Raw genomic sequence first — 23,304 nt, 5'->3', positions numbered from 1 at the left:
AGAATGATATCTTACTAACCTCATATGGAAAAACTTTAGCTGGAGGCAGGCAGTTCAAATTTGTTTGGTTTTTTCCCTTTGAAGTTTCAGGTCTTGGCTCTGACAGCACATATACATACAATGGAAGTGCGCAGGGATATAAATACTCACTGCTAGTACTCTTGGTAGCATGTTGTCAATGTGCAACTATTTATGCCCAGCCACTTACTGCCATTGATATGTGCTTTGTGTATGAAAATTCCTGAATTACAGCAAAGAAGAATTTAGCCATTCTGCTAATCATCTCCCCTGTACCTAATTAATTGCAGTGAAGGCTACGCACACACAGAGGCACATTTTTGGCACTATATTTAAATACATCTTTAGTTATCCAGATTGCAGAGGTCTCTGTCCATAATGGAGGAAATTAATTGCTCTGGGGATTATTTCATACAGAATGTATTGCTGACACTTTTGTCCCACTGACACTTTTGTCTATTTTAGTTTAATTAATTTTCTTAAGTGACTGTCCCAAAACATTTACATCAGGCAGCTGGGAATTGTTTCCTTTCTAGAGCCACCTGACATCATAGTTCTTTGACATTCCCTATGTCTGAGTACCCTTTTAATCCAGCAGGAAAACATAGCAGCATGTTCTAGCATGGTTGGGAAGGTTCCATAAATATGTCTGAATGTATTAGGGTCACATGTAAGCATGGCTTTTCACAGATTTCATAGACATTAGGGCTGGAAGGGACCTAATGAGATCATTGGGTCCAGCCCCCTGCCCAAGGGGCAGGAAGCCAGCTGGGGTTAAAGGATCCCAGCAAGATAAATGTCCAAATGTTTCTTGAAAGTATCCAGAGTAGGTGCTTGCACCATCTCTGGGGGGAGTCTGTTCCAGGCCTTGGGGGCTAGGACAGTAAAGAAGTTTTTCCTTATGTCCAGCCTAAAATGGTCTTGCAGGAGTTTGTGACCGTTGGACCTTGTCATCCCCTGGGGTTCTCTGGTGAACAGGTGTTCCCCCAGATCCTGATGCACACCCCTGATGTACTTATAGGCTGCCACCAAGTCACCCCTGAGTCTGTGCTTCTCCAGGCTGAAGAGTCCCATAGCTCACAGCCTTTCTTTATAAGGCCTACTCTCTTGCCCTCTGATTGTGCGTGTGGCTTTCCCCTGGACTCTTTCAAGCTTCTCCACATCCTTCCTAAAATGTGGAGCCCAGTATTGGATGCAGTACTCCAGCTGCGACCTCACCAAGGCCGAGTACGGTGGGAGGATGACATCCTGGCTCTTGCTCAATATGCATTGGTAGATGCAGGCCAGAGTTTTGTTCGCTTTGCCAGCTGCAGTATTGCATTGGTGGCTCATATTCACCTCGTGGTCAGTCATGACCCCCAAGTCTCTTTCGGTCATATTGCTAGTGAGTGTAGCATTGCTGAGCCTACAAATGTAGCATTACTGAGACTTTATGTGGTGGGGGACCATAACTCCAAAAGTGACCACAAGGTCTTCAGTGAGGGTCTTCCTAATGTTAGCATGAGGGGCTGAAACTGTATGTTAAATCACAGGAACTTCAGCACCAGATAGAGAAATTGTCATGACAATTCAGGAAGAGTGGTTAAGCACATAGCAGAGCACTTTCCTGAGTTATAACTTTAAAACAGATTGAAACTGAATGACATTTTTTGACATTTTGCTTAACTGGGGATATTTAAATTGTGGTTCAATCTTTCATCAGAGTTGCATCTACAGTGCTTGAAGCAGTGTTTGCCTGAAGTTTGGAAGAGTGCTTTCATAGGCACTAGAGCCAGTAGAGTACTACAGGATGTTTTCTGGAACTTATTAGTTGGAACTGTTTAATTAAAACAATTTAAGTATTTCTCATGTCCTTGTTTTGTTCACCTTGCCTGAATATTCCACTGAGTAAGAACTACCCATATTAATTGTGAAATCAAGGAATATGATGGGAGTGCTGTAAAAGGCAAAAGTCCCTAAAAAGCACCTTTGAAATTTTTAAAAAATCAGTGGAAAAAACTTGAATTCTGGCCATCTAAGCATGGAAATGTTCCATGTGACCCGTGTGTTACAGCATCAAATTCTCATGTATCTGTGCACCCCTGTGGTCAGTTTCTAAACAGAAAAAATAAATGAAATTTGTCAAATAAATAATTCATACAGATTTCTCAACAGCTTCTCATAAACCATATATACATGTTGTGGGATGTCCTGATAAACATCTTGGGTCAGCTAAACCGTGCGGCTGCAGTGTAAACTGTGCATGGTTTCTACCTTCCACGCTGAAGTATCATGAAATTCCAGAGCCTTGCCAAGGTGGCTGACATGCCTTTCATACAGATGGATTTACATATGCAAGAAGTCCTGTCAAGTGAGCTGGATGCACCTGCTATCCCTTATCAGATACATTAAGGAAACAGAAGGTTTATTTAGAATGAAATGACAATCTGGAGTTTTACTGAGATAGGGAGAAAAGCATACAATAGGCTTCTATGCTTGCTGACCAGGATATTTTCCATGCCTCCCTGCTCCCCCCATTCCCTCCCTTTCTCTCTTCCCCCCCAGAAAAATTATTAAACAAGAGGAGAAAGTCCACAATCTTTTTTTATTTGAGAGAGTGGAGGAGTGGTAACCTTTCTCTATTCTACCATTGGTACGGCTTTAACCTGCTAAAAATAGTTGGGGAGGAAACTGGTAATGAACAAATGATTAATTCTTTTAACATACACGTTTCCTGTAAGCTCTGAATTGGGAGTCAGGCTTTCCTTTATAAATATCATATTTTCTCACATTTTACACCTTAAAAAAAAAGATGCTGGTAATTGGAGCACATAGGAGTAGTTTCTGCTGCGTACTGAGCAAAAGTGCTCCTAGTCAGTTACTTACTGCAAGGAAATAGCATTTTTATTTCTTCTGCCTTTCTAAACAAAGCCCATATCTTATTCCAGGGTGTGTTATATACAAGAAAATACAATAATTTGCTATGGCAGTAAGGGGAGTTTTACTAACTGTCTAGGGTGGGTGTTAGTCTTTTAAACTAAATTTAGAGAAACAAAGCATAAGAATATAGTGACTGTGAATTAACCTTCAGCAGACAGATTATAGCAAACTGTGAACAAGAGTAACCTATCAGGTGCTGATCTACAGAGATATCCAACATTGTGGGAGAGAGGGTGTGCCAGTAAAAAGGTACCGTTACTAAATGGAGTTGGTAGGATGAGAGCTCTGGTTGCATCCTAGAAACAGACTAGTCAGACTCCTCAAGGAAAGTGTTTTTCTGCTTTGTTTTCTAAGTCTTTTGCTGATCATCCTGGTAGCCTCAATGCTGTAGGGGAAAAGAAACCCTGACTTTTCATCCCACAGAGAGAAGGCTGTAGAAAGGGATTGATTGAGAATGTCTATTGGGGAACACTGAGCTGTTAGCTTGCGAGTGACAACAGAAATATGACAGCCACACCTTAAACTTTTAGCAATACCATATGATGACTGGATTCTCACAACCCATAATAGGAAGAAAGAATATTAATGTCAGTGCCCTTTTCTTGGATTTCTGCTGCTAAAAGCTCATGTATACAGCATGCGTACATTAGGTGTAAACTGTCCTTTTGGTTGCCATGTATGGCATTGTTCAGTTCTGGGCCTCAACCTTGTGTGGACAGTAAAGATAAATCAAACTAATGCTCTCTGTTTCGTCTCACTGTTTAAATGGTGTTGCCCTCTATAAGAAGGGGACTGTTCTCTTGCAAGAATCATTGCTTTTAAATCTGTATATCTTTGGTAGTCTTGCTCAACTAGGCGTGTAATGCCACTTCTTGGATTTAATATCTATTTGGATGGTTGCTTAGTATTTGCAAGCTAATGGAGAGATGGAAGGATGTGTGTTGCAGGTGTATGATGATCTTTGTCATCCATTGCTGATGAGTCTCAAGGGCTCATCTCTTTGGCTGGTGGTCAGAAGGGTGATTAAACTACATTTAAATACTTAATCCCAGCTGGTGCATAGTAGCACAGCTTCAGTAAATTCAGTGAAGATTTATGCAAAGCGTGTATCTGGCACACATTTTTTTTAGCTGAACCTACAGTACCTGGGCCTACAACAGAATGTTACTATCATAATTAGCTGTGTGTATTTGTAGACTCTCCACAGAGTAGTTTAATCTTGCATCTATTAACAGCATTTAAGGTTTAGTACCCCGTTAGTACTGTTGCTGCAGTTGCTTTGGTTGAACTTCTTCCATGTGCTATTGAGAAAAGAATTATTTTTTTAAATTATTTTCTGTTGTTTCAGAGTCCCTTATTTTATTGCCAGAATCAACAAACTGTTCTGACTCAAACATATTTCATTATCTGTGAATATTAAACATTTTTGGCATGTACAGCAAGTACTCAGATATCTATTTACAGAGCTTATTTGGCTATTATATACAGTCTGACCTTGTCTGGAATGTCTTTTGTATACTCTTTATATCTTAATATGTGTGATTTGTTGAATTAACCACAACTGTCCATTTACCTTTATAAAATCAGTGCTGGTATTAGTACCAATCAGGATACTCTCTGAATTGGGACACTCCATAAAAACATATTCTCTGTTATTAACCTAAGCAAATTATGTTTTACCCGACAGATAAATGAAAGGTGATCTGTCATTTGGTCTGCAATTTGCAAACTTAAACTATTAAGTATGCCTTTGTAGAGTAAAGTATGTTTTCATAAAGCAAATAAACCTGTTTAAAAAACAAAAAAGTCTGTAAAAGCTGTCTGGCAAGAAGGTTTGGCAGAGGCAGTTGAGTCAGGACAACCTGGGGCTTGTGAGGAAAGCATCTGTTTGAAGGGTGAACAGCATTAACAGTTTTGTGAAACAACTGACCTGTATGCAGACCTTGAGTATGTTTCCCAAGCAGCTATAATTTGCCATTCAAAATGTTTTATCTTTCTTAACATTTCCCTGAGCTTTCCAAATATTTTCCCTCCTTCTGAAATGCTGATTTTTTTCCTTTATGGACAATCAAGGCCTGATTCTCCTCACTTTTTTTTTTTAACTGGTGTAACTCTATTGACTACAGAGAAGCTTCTCTTGATTAGTGTCTTTGTAAGAGGAAGGGAATCAGGCCCTTGAAAGGATCTTCAGATATTTTGTTTTATTTTGATAGGCTTTACATGATAATGAATTCCTTTTCAGGAGCTGGAGGCTGTGTTTTGTGATCCAAAATGGGCTGGAAAGATATGTATGCTTGTCGGTTTACCTGGGTGAAATCTAGAGCACCAAATATGGTATTAGGACCGAGCTGCTTATTTTTCTACCAAGGAGGCCAGATTTAATGTTAGGCTGGACATGGCAGAAGTCTCCTTCCTCTCTGTTCTCGCACAGTCACATTACTCCATGAACCTCTTATCACATGTACATACCTGACAGCAAGCCAGAGTTGTCACTTTAAATTACCTGGCTGTGGTCTGACCCTTGTGGTCTTTAACCAAGGTCATCTAATCCAACCTCCTTCTTGAAGCAGGATCATCCCTATCAAAACCATCCTATACAATCTATAATCTCAACTCTATATTAAGATTGCCATCAACCCTGACACAGCACAGACCTAGCACCCTAACCTGCCACAGGTAAAGCAGGGAAATGGTGGCAGCCAACATCCTTCTTCTATGAAATGTTGTCAATATACACTTAACAGATCCTGAGTAGAGGGACATGCCTACCACTAATGGGGAAGGCAGAAACCTCTATGGTCCATACCAATCTGACCATGCGGTAAAATTCCTTCCTGGCTTCAAATATGGTGAGCGGTCTAATCCTGAGCAGAAGAGCAAGATCCTCTAGCCAGGAACCACTGGCTTTTATCTCAGCAGCAGCATTGGCACACCCCAGTCATAGTCCCCAGCCTTAGCTGTAGCTAATAACCAAAACCTTCGAGGAGATCTTAAAAGCACCCTGACACATGTAGCAGAAAGTGGGGTGGGGCAACCAGCAAGAAGTATGAGAATAGTAGAATATAGGTGTAGCTATGCCAGGATCATCCTTCACAAGTGGTTGTCCAATCTGTTCTTGAACACCACCATTGATGGAAATGCCACAACTCTCCTAGGTAATCTATTAGACTGCCTCACTGTTCTAACAGTGAATAAGTTTTTCTGGATGTCCAATCTAAATTTACTTTGCTGCAATTTCAAGTCATTGGTCCACATCCTTCTCTATACAGCAAGAGAGAAAAGGTGCTGTCCCCCTTTTTTATGGCAGTTGTTCAAACATTTGAAAACTGCTATCATGTTCACTCTTAAGCATCTTTAAGCAAGCTGAACATGCCTAGCTCCTTTAGCCTCTCCTCATATGACTTGCCTTTCAAGCCCTTTATCATCTTTGTTGCCCACTTCTGGACTGTAACTTCTCCATGTCCTTTTTAAAATGTGGAGCCCTGAACTGCAGCTAGTATTCCAGTGAAGCCTAACCAGCACCAAATACAGAGAGACTATCACCTCTTGTGTCTTGCACCTTAATGCTTCTATTGATGCACCCCCAAGAATGCATTCACTTTGTGCGGCTGCACTGAGTGCAGTGCATGCCCAGAAGAGGCATCATGTTAGTTTGATCTGGCTCACCCAACATCTGTATAGAGTGGGCACTTCAGTGAGGTGTTTTGATGGTTTTATCTGATAGCTTATTGAATCATAGTTCTTTTCGCAGACTGCAGCTTCCAGCTCACTTTATTTCCCATGCTTCTTGTATTTGTATACATGCATTGGACATATTTTACATTTTTACCTACTTGCTTCTCTTTTTCACCACTTGTTGCAGCCCTGCATCTCTCTGGCCCTTTCCCAGAGTTAAGTTGCTTCTTTGAGTCCTTTCTCCTCTGGACTATGTGCTTTGTTGTTGGAGGGTTTTGATCACCATCACCCATGGAAACTATTTGAAAGCCCTCCTTACTAGCATGGGCAGATAATGCCCAAAGATGCCTTTTCCCATTCTCATCAGATGTATCCCATCTCTTGATAATAGTCCTCCTCCCAAGAACATGTACAGGTGCACCATGAGTTGCACCTTTACACCACTGGTGTATCTATACCCACCAAGAGCCTTCTTCAATGGGATGTGATGTAGGGCAGATGTGGTCAGTTTTTAAAGCCCAGCCCATGCAAAGTCTTGACAGTCACCCACACATTGTGCAGTTTTGCATTATCGTGCTGGAGAAGAACACTGTGCTTGAGCTTTCCATGCCATTTGGTCTGAAAAGCTGGCTTTTCCATGCTTTGTGAAGTGAATGAGGAATGATTCCATGCATTCCCCAAACAGAATGAGCAAGACTTTGCCAGAGGATATGTATGCAGAATTTTTTCGGTGGTAGCAACAATGTGCATTTCCATTGCATGGTCTGCATTTTCATCTCAGAGTCATAATAATGGAGCCAGGCCAGGTCTCTTCCCTAGTTACAGTACATGGTAGGATTCTCTCACCTTTAGCCTGCACACATTGCAGAAGTCCACCAGTTGTCATTTATGCACATCTGTCAGTTGCTTTGGCACCCAGTGGGCACATGCTTTCCAGTAGTACATTTCCATGGAAAATGGCATGGATACTGCCAGCACTTATGTTTATGTTTGCCAATAGTTCAGGAATGCTCAGTCACTTATTTGCATACACAACAGGGTTAACTTTGGTAATGTTGTCCTTCATCATGACTGTTGGTGGGGTCTGCTCCAGGTTCATCTTCTATGAACATGTGGACAGTTTTGAACTTCTCCACCCAGTCAGAGACTTTCATAGATTTCATAGACATTAGGGCTGGAAGGAACCTTGGAAGATCATTGATCATCTTCAGGGGCAGGAAATCAGCTGGGGTCAAAGGTTCCCAGCAAGATAAACATCCAATTTCTCTTGAAGGCGTTCAAAGTAGGTGCTTGAATCACCTCCAGCTGCAGTCTATTCCAGACCTTGGAGCCTTGGACAGTAAAGAAGTTCTTCCTTATGTCCAGCCTGAAATGGTCATGAAGGAGTTTGTGACCATTTGACCTTGTGATCCCCTGGGGCACTCTGGTGAACAGACATTCCCCCAGATCCTGGTGAACACCCCTTATAAACTTATAGGCAGCCACCAGATCACCCCTGAGCCTACGCTTTTCCAGACTGAAGAGTCCCATGGCTCTCAGCCTCTCATAAGATCTGTTTTCCTGACCTCTAATCATGCACGTGTCTCTCCTCTGCACTCTCTCAAGCTTCTCCACATCCTTTTTGAATTGTGGAGCTCAAAACTGGATGCAGTACTCCAGTTGCGGCCTAACCAAGGCCGAGTACAATGGGAGAATGATGTCCTGGGATTTGCTTGAGAAGCATCTATGGATGCAAGCCAGTGTTTTGCTTGCTTTACTTGCTGCAGCATCACACTGAAGGCTCATGTTCATCTTGTGGTCAATCATGACCCCCAAGTCCTTTTCGTCCATAGTGCTAGCCAGCATAGTACTGCCGAACCTATAAGCATGCTGCAGGTTTTTCTTCCCAAGGTGGAGAACCTTGCAATTTTTGGTGTTAAACACCATCAGGTTATCATCCACCCATTTTCTGAGCCTTTCAAGGTCAGCCTGGATTGCTCTCCTGTCCTCAGGTGTGAACGCTTTACCCTAATGTTTGGTGTTGTCAGCAAACTTGGTCAGTCCTCTTCTGACTCCAATGTCCACATCATTAATGAAGATGTTGAATAGTGTTGGCCCAAGGACAGAGCCTTGAGGAACCCCACTGGTCACAGGGCACCACAACAATTGACTTCTGTCAAACACCACCCTCTGGGTCTGACCACAGAGCCAATTCCCCAGTCAGTGGATCGTGGGGAAGTCGAGGTCGCATTTGGCCAGTTTTGCTAGGAGGTGATCATGGGATACCAGATCAAAGGCTTTTTTAAAAATCAAGATATACTACATCAATCTCTTCTCCCTTGTCCAGGTGATAAGGTCACCTGGTCATAAAAGGAAATAAGATTGGTCAAGCAAGACCTACCTGCAACAAACCCGTGCTGGCTATCCCTCAGGATGATGCCATTGGCCAGTCTTAAGAATGGTCTCTTTGGTAATCTTTTCTTAGACCTTCCCTGGGATAGAGGTCAGGCTGATGGGCCTGTAGTTTGCCGGATCCACTTTCCTCCCTTTCTTGAAGATAGACACCACATTGGCCTTCTTCCAGTCTTCGGGCACTTCATTTTCTGTTGAGCCATACAGATCTCACCATATTGTGCCACATTCCTACAGTAAATTTCACTAGGCATCACACCTTCAGCCCACAAAAAATGAATGCCAGATGCTGAATGCTGTTTTTTGGTGCATGCTGACAGCTGCAGAGTCATGATTTATGTGCTCACTAGTGTCATATGTATGTGCAATGCAAAATGGATGGGTGTGTTCGAGAATGCCATTGTCAATGTTCTCCACTGCTGGTTATTTTTGTACTGCATTACAGACATATAGCACGGGCAGTCATTTTTCCATTATTTTCTGAAACATCCTTGTAGAAACTATTTTATTTAATAAAAATAGTAGTAGTTCAGACTCTGACTCCTTATTTCAGTTCCCCGTCTAGTAAAACAAGAAAAACAGGCAATAATTATTAGGGGTGTGCAAAGCAGGCCCTATTTGATTTGGATTTGGCCTAAATTGGGGGCAATGGTTCAACTTGTTGATTCAGATCACTGTCCCTGATTCAATTCAACCGAATCCAAATTTGAAAATTGGATGCTGAATCGGAGAATCAGTGATTCGGACATAGACACAGCTTTTGGGGCGGCTAGAGCATCCTACAGGAGCACAGGGGGGCTCTCCACGTGCTCGGCGGTGAACCCATAAGTGGACCAGAAGTACTTCCAGGTCCACTTCCAGGTCTGTTGGAGAGTGCGGGGGAGGGGGGAGGGAGGGACTGTGCTGCCCTTGCTCAGCGATCAGCCACAGGGGGACCCTGGGATCCCCCCCCCAGACCCAGGTGGCACCAGTCACTGAGCTGGGAGGGGGGGCCTGCACATTCTCCAGCAGACCTGGAAGTGCTTCTGGTCCACTTCCGGAACTGCTGCTGAGCACGCTGAGGAGCCATCCACATTTCTGTGGGACACTCCATGCACCCCAGCATTGCAGCACTCATGAGCTGCCTTATACCTAGAGATATGTAGAAAAAACATTTAAAGCTGTGTCTATGTCCGAATCGCTGAATCTTTCTGAATTGATTCAGAGGATTCCAATTCAGTTCAGAAAGATTAAGGGGTCCTGTGATTTGATTCGGATTTGGAAATTCAGCCACCGAATTCGGCTGAATCTCTGCCCAATGGAATCAGAGACCAAAGCGTTGCACAGCCTTAATAATTATTCACATTTCACTAGTACCACCTTCTGAAATCCAGGGTCCATTCAGACCATGTTCATTATTGCCAACATGTGTCTGAAACTTGGAAAGGTATAGACCCTTTTTAAGAAATAAAATCAGCACACCATTATGACATAAATGTATCAAGTATCCTAGCTATTTTTAGAATATGTGTTGTGTAGACACTGTATAGCTGACCTAGTACACCCAGAACTCTTTAACTTCAAAAGTATCTTAATTTGGGGAGAGATTGACAATGGGTTCAGTATGATATGTCTAAAATCTATTGCTACTTTATGCTTTTGCCCCTGTTCCTTAAGACTGTCAAAGTATGCAAAGTCTATTAAAGGAATCCTAGGGGAATTTCTTCCTCTGCTGCAAGTACAACATTCTTAAAGAATGAAGTAATCCACATTTTTTTCTTCAGAGATTACATCCTGTCTCTGAGAAGCTTTTTGGTTCATGCTGACGACAAAACGTTGGCAGAATAACACACTGTATCAGCTGTCATTTAAATGTTGTCTATAAAACATGTTTATGGACTCTCTAATGGAGCAACAACTTGTAATACATTTACAAAGCCAGAAACTAACCTGTCTTTGACTGCATTTCCTCTATAAACAGAGCTGCCTGGATAAAGGACAGTTGCTTTTTATAGCTGCTTGGTTATTAGAAGTTGAGACAGTATCATGGCAACACACAGAGGCCCACGTGAAGGATCAGGACCCATTTGTACTAGACTGCATTTAAAAAGTGAGAGACTTTGGAGTGATCGCTATCTTCACATGTGTATATTCATGTACTTACATACTTCTTTTTCTGTGCACGTACAAAGTTACACTATATACATGTGTGTGTATATGAACAAACTAATGACTAATGCTTTTGAAAGCTTTAATTTTTGGATGCCAAACTTTAAAACTCTTTAAAGAAAAGGTTGAATGTTTACCTTCTGAAAATCAGACCTCTCAAGTAAAGCAAAACAGCTTCATTCTTCGTAATTTTGGGGAGATTTTCAGGAAAGTTCACACAATGAAAAACACAAGCAAGTGCTTTAGAAAACTTTTACTGGTTTTTACCTCTCTGCTTGGACATATTTATGATGGTATAATCATCCTTTACCTAAATGTAAGCAAAGAGAGGACAAATTAGGGGAAAAAAACTGGCAGTTGTACTAGTGTAGATGGTGTCTGTCTTCAAGACCTAATGCTAAGATGCTGTACTAGCACTTACTGCATGCTTTTGTACTGAATAGCTGCATTTCTGTCCACTTTGGATCATGATATATTTTTTGATGTATAAAATTAAGGTAAGTTCCACCAGTCATGTCACTTATTCAGGCCTTCTGATGTCCTTGGGCATTCACCTTTTACTTGAGGCTGATTGGCTTTTCAAATCAGTTTGAAAATAAAAGTAGAAAATAATGAATATATTTCATTAGTCTTAGGGCCTTGTTACATGATAATTTTAAGTGGCTTCTTGAGTTCTTAACACCTGGATTTGTCTGCACGTTAACACTTGAAATTAATGTTAAGCACTTATTTGGGCAGCTCAGATTTACTCCACTCCAGGGCAGGATTATCTCTGATCCATGTTACGTAACTTGTGTTACACTAACGTATAACCACTCTAGGCTACAATTTAGTGTAAATATCCCACCACATCCTCTCCCCCTGCTGGCCTGGATTGGGACCACTGCCCCCTACTTCCCTCCCAGCACCCCAACTCCCTACTCACTGCCCCTGCCCCTTCCCCCACCTTCTCCCCTGCTTACTTGTGACTGCCTGCACTGGCTGTCCCAAGAGAGCAGGCTGTGAAGGGTTAACCTGACTGACTAGCCACCATTGCTGATGCTCTTTGAGCCCACTCAGCCCAGAGAAGAGCAGTAGTTTTGGTAGTGGCAGCAGCACTAGGCAGGCAGGTTAACTCTTCCCTACCTGCTTCCCTGGGACAGACAGTGTAGACGGCTACAAGTGGGGTGGGGGCAGCCTTGGGAGCAGGAGAAGGAACTGGGGGAGATCCAGGGGGCAGGAGAGGAAGCCCAGAATGCAGGGGAGGGGAGGGCGGGGAGGGATTCTTACCATTCACTCCATTAGGCTTCTACTGGCCTGAACATGCAACTGCTCCAAATTAGCACTAAATCATATAATGATCCAAAGGCTAAGTATAGACAGCCAAAAAGTCTGAAGCTGAATTGATTCAGTCTTTGCAAGTTAGTCTAAGCTACAAAGAATGAACCAATAAGCAAATGAACAGACATTCACTTTTGATTTAGGAAATGCAGTCACATGCCTGCAGTGGCTCAAGCCAGAAGCTGGGAGCACTAGAGCATGGCTCTCTGGCACATACCCAGTGTGGGCTGTGTGTTCGCTCCGTGTTCCTGCTGCCCTCAAGGTCTCTGGGATTTTCAGTCCAAACTCACAGTAGTAGGACTCTGGAGGGTTGCTCATCATTTCCTCTTCCTGCTTCCAGGTGCCTCTGGGATTTGTAATCCACAGTTGCAGGCAGCACTAAGTAAGCAGGGCAGAGCAGGACAGCTCTATACTCGGAGGCAGGGAAGTTTAACCCCCCTCCCTGGCTCCAGACCCTAGCCTGGGTTTGCCTAGGGGCGAGGGATTGGTTGCTTCTTAAGAGCTGTAAATGAGCACACATTTCATATCCCAGATATCCATAGTCAGAATCAAGCCCCATCAGTGCCCTATTTTTCCTTTTATCTACCTCTCAGGTGTGAGATTTCCCCCTGTGCACTCTGTGATCTGCTTATATGAAATTTAAATTGCGTAATCTTTCAGAGGACACTAAAGTGGAGACTGTGCAGAATCTCCTCTTTCTTTTCTCATCTCCCTTGTAAGAATTTGACTCCATCTGTTCTACCTTGAGTAATTCAAACTAATAGGAGACAAGAGTAGTTGCCGAAAAGATCTTGGTGTATTGCTATTTTGGACTCGATTGAAAAATTCAGATTGGTATGAAACTAATCCAAGTGTTAAAGTTCAAAGAAAACAGATGTCAGAATACTTTGTGAATCACTTGCATGCAATAAATAATGAAAACTAGTTCCAGGTGATTTGGACAAACAGAGAGCACCACAGCCTTGATTTTCAAGTAATCACTAAGAGAAATGTTAACTATTTTGATATTTATTTTCCTTGCTGTATTTGATGGGATTCATATGTTTATCTTCCCACCTATAACATCGAGAGAAGAATGGGGTTATTTGGTCAGGGTGGCAAAGAAGGCATATCAAAGAGAACTCCATATAAAGACGACTTTATTATAAAGTCTAATAAAATATATCAGGTTCACCCAAAGAACCTTGTCTGTCTATAAAGAAGAAAGGCATTCATCTGTTTGGAAGAAAAAGTGGCAGCAGAGATTACTCTAAATCTGGTTAAATATGTTTTAGGCATTTTTTTTTTTTGTATGACCAAGATTTCAGAAAGCGATTGGTCAAAGTGTTTGTATGTGATGTGTTGTAGTTCTTGCTCATTGAAAATGGAGTAGTCACAAAATAATTGTGTAGTACTTTCGGCAAGGAAACTGTTTGCTAAATGGGCTTTCTAAGGAGGGACTTCTTCTTTATCATGCTTAGATTTTCTGAGAAGTTTTGCTGATATTCTGTTGTTCTATAAGTTTTATTTCATTCTAGTGGATTTTGTTTAGAACGTTTGCACGGGCTGCAACTACATAATATACACTGTGGACCTGAGAGCGTGACAGAATATGTAGTTATCCTGGATGAAAGTTTAGGTTGACATTTATCAAGTCTTTCACTTCTTCAGATGTCTTAATGTTTTGAATAAACAGGTGAAATTCTGTATTTACTTGAATCCAAGATGACTTTGAATTTAAGATGACCCCCAATAATTAAATTCCATACATTAAAAATTACAAACGTGTTATAGATTTCAATGTATAGAATCATATTAGTGGAAGATTATCTTATATTCATGCCTCCCTCTACTGTCCTTGTCCCTGTCCCTGTCTCCCCTCTTGCTTGTTCCCCCCTCATCTGTGCCCCTTGCTGCCTGACCCCCCACTCCCTGTCTACCCCACCTCGGCTCCCCCTGCAGCCTGTCCTTTTACTCCTTGGCCCTTTGTCTGCCTCCACACCCTGTTCTCCCTTGAAGTTTCCCCTCTGTTCCCTCATGCCTGTAAATATGGTATTTATGCTATAAGTTAGCATTATCTTCTTTATTTTTACTTATGTTAAAAGTAAAATATATTTTGTGACTGGCTGGGATACAATTACAATGATTTGCAAGGCCATACTGATTTTTCACTCCTACATATAAGTTGACTGAAGCACCAAAGAATAACTGCTGTAATAAGGTTGTGACACACAACAATGACACTATATATCAGTGGTTCTCAGTCTTTTTACACTCAGGGCACCCCTTGATAGGGGAAGCTCTTAGCTCTTAGCTTCCACTACATAAAACTAATAGGGCAATTCTTCTGTTGCAAAGTGGTTTTTCCCTTGCAGGCTGGCAGAGTTCCAGCCTGCAAGAGATTTCTTGGGGCCCCCCATGCCCTTCACACCCCCCCACCACCTCACATACCCACCCCTTGCCCCATACACTCGGGGGTCTGGGGCATTGGGTCAGAAATGAGGGGCACCGGCAGGGCCAGCGGGTTGTATTCTACTTAACCTATTTGCTGGATCAGGACTGGCCATCAATGTTTACAAATGGGTCCTGGTACAAAAAAACCTTGAGAACCACTGCTCTAGGGTGCTGCATCACTGTAGTTGAGAGCCACTGTTGTAAATAGTAACTGTACACTCCTCACAATCTTAATTGTGCTTTCAGGTTGCTCAGGACAAAGGAAACTGCTCTTTTCAGAAAAACCCTAATCCATGCATCATCCCTCAGGAGAATGACAACATTTTTCATACAATATTTGCTTTTTTTACAAAGTCTGGCAGAAAAGTTCTGGTAAGAAATTCTAACTGTCTAAATTTTAAAAATCAAAAGGTTTGTATATTATAAATGTTTTCTCAAGGGGAAATGTAAAAAACTCCACCAGGTTTTTCTTTACAGAGTAACTGAAGTAAATTTGGCATTTTATTGTGGCACTGCTAGAGCCTTAGAAACAGAATTGGAGGGGACCACCCAACTTATCAAACACAGTCCCTTGTTATCATAGGCAACCTTGTCCTATGATCCCTTTCATAAACTGATCAAAATCCATTTCAAAACCAGTTGTTTTTTTTGCACCCACTGTTATGGAGGTCTGTTCCCAAATCTCATTTCTCTGACAGTTAGAAACTTTCTTCTAGTTTTTAGCCCAGATTTATTTATGGCCACTTAATATCTATTTTTATTTTTGTGTCGACATTGGCCTTTTGATTAAATGGTTCTTTTCCTTCCCTAGTAGGAGGGAGAAGAACTAGTTATAGAATCAAAGAAATGTGCGACTGGAAGGGACTTCAGGAGGTCATCTAGTCCAACCCCCTGTACAAGGCAGAATCATCCCTATCCAAACTATCCTATATGAGTGTTTTATAACCTAGTCTTAAAATTACGCAAACAGGCCTATTGCACAACTATCAGGCACATTGGCCAAAAATGCTGAGAACACCCTTCCCTGCCCCATGTAATATTGAAGCATGAGGGTACTGTCAGTGGCCTGCTACTGCAAGGGCAGGAAGTGGTTCTTAAAAAAATCACTTGAGAGATCCAATGAGGAGGACCTACTCTAAGTTATAGAGAAACATATCCCTTCTTAGCCTTCGTATTGCTAGGCTGAAGAAACCACACACTTTTAAATTCTCATATGTAGCCTACAGTTCATCTTTCTTGATCATGGGTGACCAGAATTCTACACTGTACCCCAGAGGAGCCCTTCCAGTGTCTTGTGCAATGGCATTAATACTTCTATATCTCTGCAGGAAATACTTGCCTAGGACAGACCCTGTCTTTGTATGGCTGTATTATGTAAATGGTTCATAGTCATTGTATGATTTTTGAACACATGCAGATGTTTCTTTTCTCTATTTTCCAACTGATGGTCTCCTAGTTTATAAGATAAATTCTTAATTAGTCTTTTAATGCACAACCACTTTGTATTATTAAATATTCAGTTTCTAAATGCAGTTTGATGAAATCCAATAGGGAGTATTTTAACCAAAGTCTGAGAGAGAACAGGGTTTATACACTGGGGTTGAGACTCAGCCCTGGGGAATTAACCAGTATCAGATTGTATGCAACCTTTAGGTCCAGATGAAGTGAGATATAAACAGTGCATAAGCCTTGCACAGCCTGATTCTCTGTGCGGGGATGAATTTCACCTGACTTGTTTTGTTAAGTTCTGAAAGTTGTACAATTGTGCAAATTCTGAAAACAGCTTTTTTACACAAAGAAAGTGTTAGATTGATTCTTTGCATGATTATTTTCATGCTCTCATTCAGAATGGATTGTATTGGGATGTAGTTTTAAATGGAAGATTTCTCCTTGCCTACTGTATCTTACAGTTTTTTACTTATTTCCTATAGGATTGTGAAAGACCAGGACGGTCCTGCTTAATTGTGCGCTGTAATTTAAGCTCACTAGCTAAAGCAGAATCCCGCAATATAGATATTTACATGCTGCTGAATACTGAGATATTAAAGAAGGTAAGGGCTTCCGCCTCATATCCTGGTACATATTCTACATACTGCCTTAAATATGCCAATACATTTGAATATGCAAGCAGGATTGGATTTTTTCCTAGTAGTTCACAACATATCCTGAATTGGTCTACTGGTGTTTACTGCTGGGTAAAATGTGCTCGGACAAAAGTTTATTGATGAAAAATTGCTTTTCTGTTGAAAGCTAGAAGTCATAATATGAATGCTATTTTAAAAATATATTATTATAATATTTATATTATTTTTCAGATTTTGGTTTTGAAATCTAAGAATTGTTATTGACCCTCCCCTCCCAATAATGAAAATGGCTTTTGTAAACAGAAAAAAAGGTTTTGCTTTTCTTGTAGAAAATACTACGATGAGCTAGTAGCAGGGCATTTAGAAAAGTGTTTTTTCCCCTAAATTTCCCAAGGGAAAAATATCAGCATTGGCTATTCAGTTCTCATCTTTATCTCTCTGAGAGATGGCTTTACTAGGCATACATTCCTATACTCAAAATCCTTATTCAATCACTACAGAAGCACATGAGGAGCCATTCAGTCTGAGCTGGGATAAATGAGAGAAGAAGAATGTTAAAGTTCTCCGCTCTCATTTCAGAAGAATGGCTTATATGTCTGTCTCTGTGTGTATGCAAATTGGACAAAAGAGTGGTGAACGAGCAGGATTCAAGGAAACTCCCAGAACCACCCGCAGACACCACCGGTAGTGTCGGCATCAGCCAGCAGCATCAGCAACCACCCGCAGACGCTGCCAGTGGTGTCAGTGGCGAAGGGGGGTGGTGGTGAGCAGCGACCACCCACAGGTGCCTCTGGCAGCATCAGCAGTGTTTTTCTCAGGGGATGCACTGCCAATCTCGGTGCATGCGCACCCATGTGTACCCCGTATGCATCACCAATGCTGAGGTCCCTTCCAATCCCAGCACTGGAGTAGGGACAGCAGCCTGGTCTCATCCCGTTTGCAGATCTCGGTGTCTGTGCCCACCAGGAAGAATCCAACACAGCCCTGCAGCCCTCCTTTTAAAGTGCTGGGAGGCTGGGGCCGGGCAGGGCAGCCATACGGGCTTCTCCTAGGGCCAGCAGCCAAGTCTGCTCAGAGCAATCTGCGCAAAGAACAGCTGAAGGAGCTGCAGGAGAAGCACCCATGGCTGCCCTGCCCAGCCTCATCCCCAGCCTGGTCCCAGCCTCCCAGCACTTTAAAAAAAAAAGCCCCACACTCACCGGCTATAGCAGCAGCAATCAGGGCCTCTGAAGACTCATGGCAGACCCCTGCCATGCAGCGTGGGGCAATGGAGGACAGCAGGGATCACTCTCCCTGCCTGGCAGCTGTGCGGCAGCTGCCTCATGGCGCAGATGCAGTGTGGCTTGGCAGGGGGCTGTGCGCTGTCTGGGAGCTGGGAGCTGGGGCTGCTGGGGCTGAGCAGTGCTGGGCTCTGGCTGACAGGTGGAGCCGCCCTAGCTAGCTTCCAGCCATACCACACCCATGCGATGTGACAGTTGCTGTGCCAGTGCCAAGTGTGGGGGGAGGCGATCCCTGCTGCCCCCCCCCCCTACTGCACAGGGGGGCTCTGCCATGAGCTTTGAGGCCCTGATCGCCGCTGCTATAGCCAGTGAGTGCAGGGCTTTTTTGTGCCAGGTGACTGTGGCCAGCTGGGTGATAGGGCCAGGCAGGGCAGCCATGGGGGCCTCCTCCCCCGTCTCTCCCTGCTTGGGGAGAGGCAGGTAGAGCCGGAGGAGCCGCAGGAGGACCTGCAGCCTCCCGGCTGTGCCTGCCTCACCCCGGCTAATCCGAGGCTCCGAATCGGCTCCGAAACAGCGTCAAAACTCTGAAATGGATTCAGCCAAATGTTGAAATGGAACAGTGTTCCAAAACACCAAAACAAATCACTATCCCTCCGAAACAGCCGAATCCAAAATGGAAACGAAACATATCCCTTTCATACAGCCCTATCCAGAACCTCTTATTTAAGGCCTTCATCTTTTTTTTTCTTTCTTACCTGTGTCATTGCAGTAACATAACTGGAGGGGAAGAGGGTGAGCAGGACAGCAGTCCTGGGCAGCACCTTGGAGAGCATGGAGCTGGCCTGTTATGCCTTTGGTTATTTTTTATAAAACTGATCCCATCTTTCTCACGGCCAGCCATTGGCCAGCCATTCTCTAGTTGATTTTGTGTACTGTAGTACACTTGAAAACTCTTGAGAATGATATGTTACTTCCTGTAATACTGTAATTAAGATGTAAAAGGGTGTAAAATTCCAGAAGTAGGGACTAAAGGATGTTATTCCTATGGGATGTTGAGAACCTGCAATTGCTCATTACATTTTAGTAGGACATGAGGGTGCTCAGCCTTTCCTAGCAAACACTCCTCACCGTGTACTGTCCAATCTGAACAGAGCATATGTTATAAACAATTATTAAAAAGGACACATTTATGAGCAGTGTTAATCCTGGGCTTGCTGATTTTTCCCAAGTATCTTAAAAATAGAAATAAATTAAATTTAGAGACTGATGTAGTTGGAAATAACTAAGAAAACTCACCCTACATGCAGAGAGCTTATTAGAAAGCATGAACAGACAGTGATCCCTGCATTTATCCTTATCTGCCTGTGACTGAGATACAGAGGAAGAGGCCTGAAAAGTATTCTTAATCTTTTATTTCAACTGTTTGTCATACAAAGAAGGAATAACATAACCATGATAAGAATGTGCATGACATGTGTGAGAAGAAACAAATGATAGCAGCCTAAGTAGAGTGCTTTCTTATGCTGATGAATGAAACAAATTGTATACTTAGAAAGATTTATTTTATTTTCCCTTATTTTTCTTGATAAGCTTATTTTGAGTGGGGGGAACGCCAGCAGTATAGCTACAGCGAGATTCTGTAAGGTTGTGATCTTATAAGATAAACGGGAAGAATGATAATAAAATAAATCTTTTAAATCTGTCTGTAAAGCTTCTTAAGTAAGAAACGGAGAGATCTTTGCCTACAGACTCTGCAAACGTTGATTAAATCAGTTTGGCTCTTTTCAGCTGAAGGACCTTGCATGTTGTTACTTGTCCATATTTGGAAATTGAGAATGTACACTAGGCCTATTTCAGATGTTTCAGTTATGCCCATATAAGAGACCTTCAAATAAGCAAGTTAAGTCAGCGGGTGCACTAACTCTGCTATTATGGAATTCAGCCCTGTGCACAGACCCTGTAGCAAGGTTGCATCCACTTTTCCCCTAAGTATCATGTATGCAGAATTTTTAACTGTACCTGTAAGTGGGTACACCTGTGTCCTTAATTACCAGCTTATTCATGCAATGCAAGTGTCAGTTTTGTTCACCACATTTCATAGTGATGCGCTAGGGTACCCTTTATTGCTTGTGTTAGGGAGAGTGCGGTATCTCAACTTTCCAGAAGAGGGGTGGGATGTGGGTAGGGTCTGCAGTGGGAATGCCATGTTGGGATGCATGCATCTCTTCTCTGAAAGGTATATGAGAACCACCCTATCTTATTCCATGGGGGAAAGGTGTTACACATACTAAATGCTAAGAACTGAATTCTAGCCCTAAATAATAAGAAACCTACAAATCTACAGTGTAAAAGTGTAAAGAGTTAAAAGAGCAGCTGGTTGGAAAATATGTTTAAATCTATTGTATAAAATACAGGGCAACGTATATGTTACTATGGGAAATATAAATCTAACATTTCAACCTTTTGCCGTGTGCTCTGGCTAGTTTTATTTTAAGTAATTAAACAATTTTTATCATATACCATGCTTGAGTCCATCCCAGCTTCCATACATCTTTCTAAGCATTTGGGAACCAAGTAGTGGTTTGAAGCAGTTAAGATTTAACTTGTTTGTGTGGATTGGCAGCGCACTCTGTATTTTTGTGCATGCACTGTAAGTTTGAGGGACTTTTAAAACAGACCAAAACCAAGGGTGCTGTTTTTTTAAAGAGCCCACAACATATTTCATTTTGTGAAATGGGTTTAATTTAAATCTGAGATAATGGATTCTGTATAGCAGGTCACTAGTCCAAAGACGCATTCTGTTTCAGGTAATAATTACCAGTGTAATCCTTGCCCCCAGCTTGGAAAGGGCTGTTTTAACTGCCTCTATTTTTTTTAAATCCTCAGGACAGTTCATCAGTCATCCAGTTTGTGACCAGGGCGAAGGTGAGGGTCGACACAACACTTAGGGTGGTGGAAGTGCCAAATGGGAATTCTGAAGATGCAACAGTAAGTAAATGAGTTTTGAAGAGAAAGGTCTCCAGATCCCACTGGTCTGGAATGCCTTCAAGGAGCAAGGCGGCTGGAATTTGTGGTCAGGCTGGGGGTTTGGCCAACTCCAAGTGAGCCTGACTTCCTTTGAGAACAGAGTGCTGCTGCCTAATGCTTCTGTGGTTTTGCTTGCCATGATAATATCATTCACTGTGATGGCCTGCTTATGTGTAGCAGTATATTTTGTGTTGCCCCTAGCCAGAGGTGTAATGACTTTCAGAATACCTTTGCCAATAATAGGTTCTGCCTCCTATTTTGAGGTTGATGTTTGCTTTAATCTAATTCAGATTCTCCCTGAAACTCCATTTTGCCAAACCAAAATCTTTTTGAGTATGACATTATTATTAATAGCTTATAAATGGCTATGCAGTTCCACAGTTTTAGCTAGGCTTTTGACCAGGTGTTTACAAGTGTGTCCCTATTCAGAAGAATTTATGCAAATATTATCCTACTCTATCAGTAGTTGTTAGTCTTTTTTTCAACAGAAAGCTTAATCAATTTTGGTTGAGCAGCTTATCTGATAAATCAGTTTTTGGCACAGCTATAGCCACATTTCCCCACACCTCTCTGCCAGTGTACCTTGTAAGTGACTTGCAGTACTTTCTAGTACCCTGCCTAGGGTGGATCTCTCTTTGTTGTTGGCTCTTGGTTTTCTGTGACTACATTTCATTAATAAGTGAAGCAGCAGTTGGGAGCTGGTAAATTCTAGCCCCCGTGAACTCAGTCTAAATGGGGCCAGACTTTCACTGCTGTACATTACCATTTGCAGATAATTTTGGTGATCTTTCAGTGTGATGGACATTTCTTAAATGTAAGGGATAATTATTATTTGATGCTTTTATCCAGGAATGGGAGGTCTGCTATATTTCACTGTTATCATCAAGTGCTTGGAAAAAAAATACTGTCCCTTTCCTGTCCCTGGATGGCTTTTCATCCAGCCTTGACTTGCAGTGATTACAAAGTTCATCATATAGGCTATGAAGATATATTAATCTTGAAGCAAAAGGTTGCTAGGTTCTGGGAAGCTTCTACTGAAAGGGTACATACTTGGCATATTTTAACAGTGTAACTTCATTTGCTAATTTCACCCTTTTCTAATATGAATGCTTTTTTCAATCTTCTTTATGTTGTTTTCATATGTCTGTTGGCTTTTCTACTCTAGCACATTCAAGGAAAAAATTAAGACGTGGTTTGGCTCAACGTATTCAGTTTTTTTCCCCCTTTCTCCCTCTTCTGGTGGAATGCTGTAACAAACAATACTTGTTACAAGCCACAGTTATTCAGCTGTAACGAGAAACGGGAGAAATATTATTTCTTTGTCTACTCCTCTCCCATCTTTTTAAAATCCCCTTCTGTTTTCCTGCTGTTGATCACCGAATGTTGTATCATATCCATTTGGACAATGAGCTCCTCTGAGCAGTTGTTCATGTATGTGCTTTGAATCAGCTGATAAATTTGTTCTCTTTGCATGCCAAGCAAAATTGTCTGGGTCCACTCCACCACAGTAATTTCAGTCAGTGTCTTAGTTTGGGAACTCAAGGTAGACTTATTAATTAAGATTGGTTTAAATAGTCCTGCAGACTTGCTGTCTTTGATTTTATTGGAAGCTGTTGTAGTTTAGCACCAGTTACATACCTTAAGCAATTTTAAAAGGGGACAGTGTAAAACAGAAGTGGGAAACATCCCAAATTAGTGTATTAATGCACCAGGACAAGTCTATTTACACCACTTTGAAAGGGGAAAGCCAAACCTTAAATAAAAGGCCTATAAATTGTCAAGAATGTCTCTTTTGGAAAATATTATTTGAACTTCCTTTATTCAGGAAGGATGCATGAATTTAGAGCACACCACAGACAAGCATCAGCAGTTTCCCTGAATTTTTTGGCTGATGTATTGTTTTTCTAATGTCAATAGCTCACTTGCCTTGTTCACATAATTAGTCTCATCTATCAGGACTGCAGTGTTAATATTTACATCATTTACACTGGATGGAACTGATGTTTAACTAATAGTTTCACAGTGGTGAAATTCTTTATTTTTGAGTCCATGGGGTTGCAGGTAGATTT

General features: G+C 41.9%; 1 protein-coding gene across 1 annotated transcript in view; it reads left to right on the top strand.

Moving 5' to 3' along the window:
• ITGA9 (integrin subunit alpha 9) overlaps positions 1-23,304 on the top strand; it is a 373,158-nt gene that overhangs the window by 297,304 nt on the left and 52,550 nt on the right. Inside the window, exons 24-26 of the mRNA XM_014525097.2 lie at positions 15,151-15,276; positions 16,836-16,955; positions 21,095-21,196. Coding sequence (XP_014380583.2) covers positions 15,151-15,276; positions 16,836-16,955; positions 21,095-21,196 — 348 coding nt within the window. The remainder of the gene's footprint in view (positions 1-15,150; positions 15,277-16,835; positions 16,956-21,094; positions 21,197-23,304) is intronic.

The sequence above is a fragment of the Alligator sinensis genome, unplaced genomic scaffold, assembly GCF_000455745.1.
Source record: "Alligator sinensis unplaced genomic scaffold, ASM45574v1 scaffold763_1, whole genome shotgun sequence".
NCBI lineage: Eukaryota > Metazoa > Chordata > Crocodylia > Alligatoridae > Alligator > Alligator sinensis.
The sequence above is the reverse complement of the archived record's forward strand: the minus strand, read 5'-3'. Positions and strand labels throughout refer to the sequence as shown.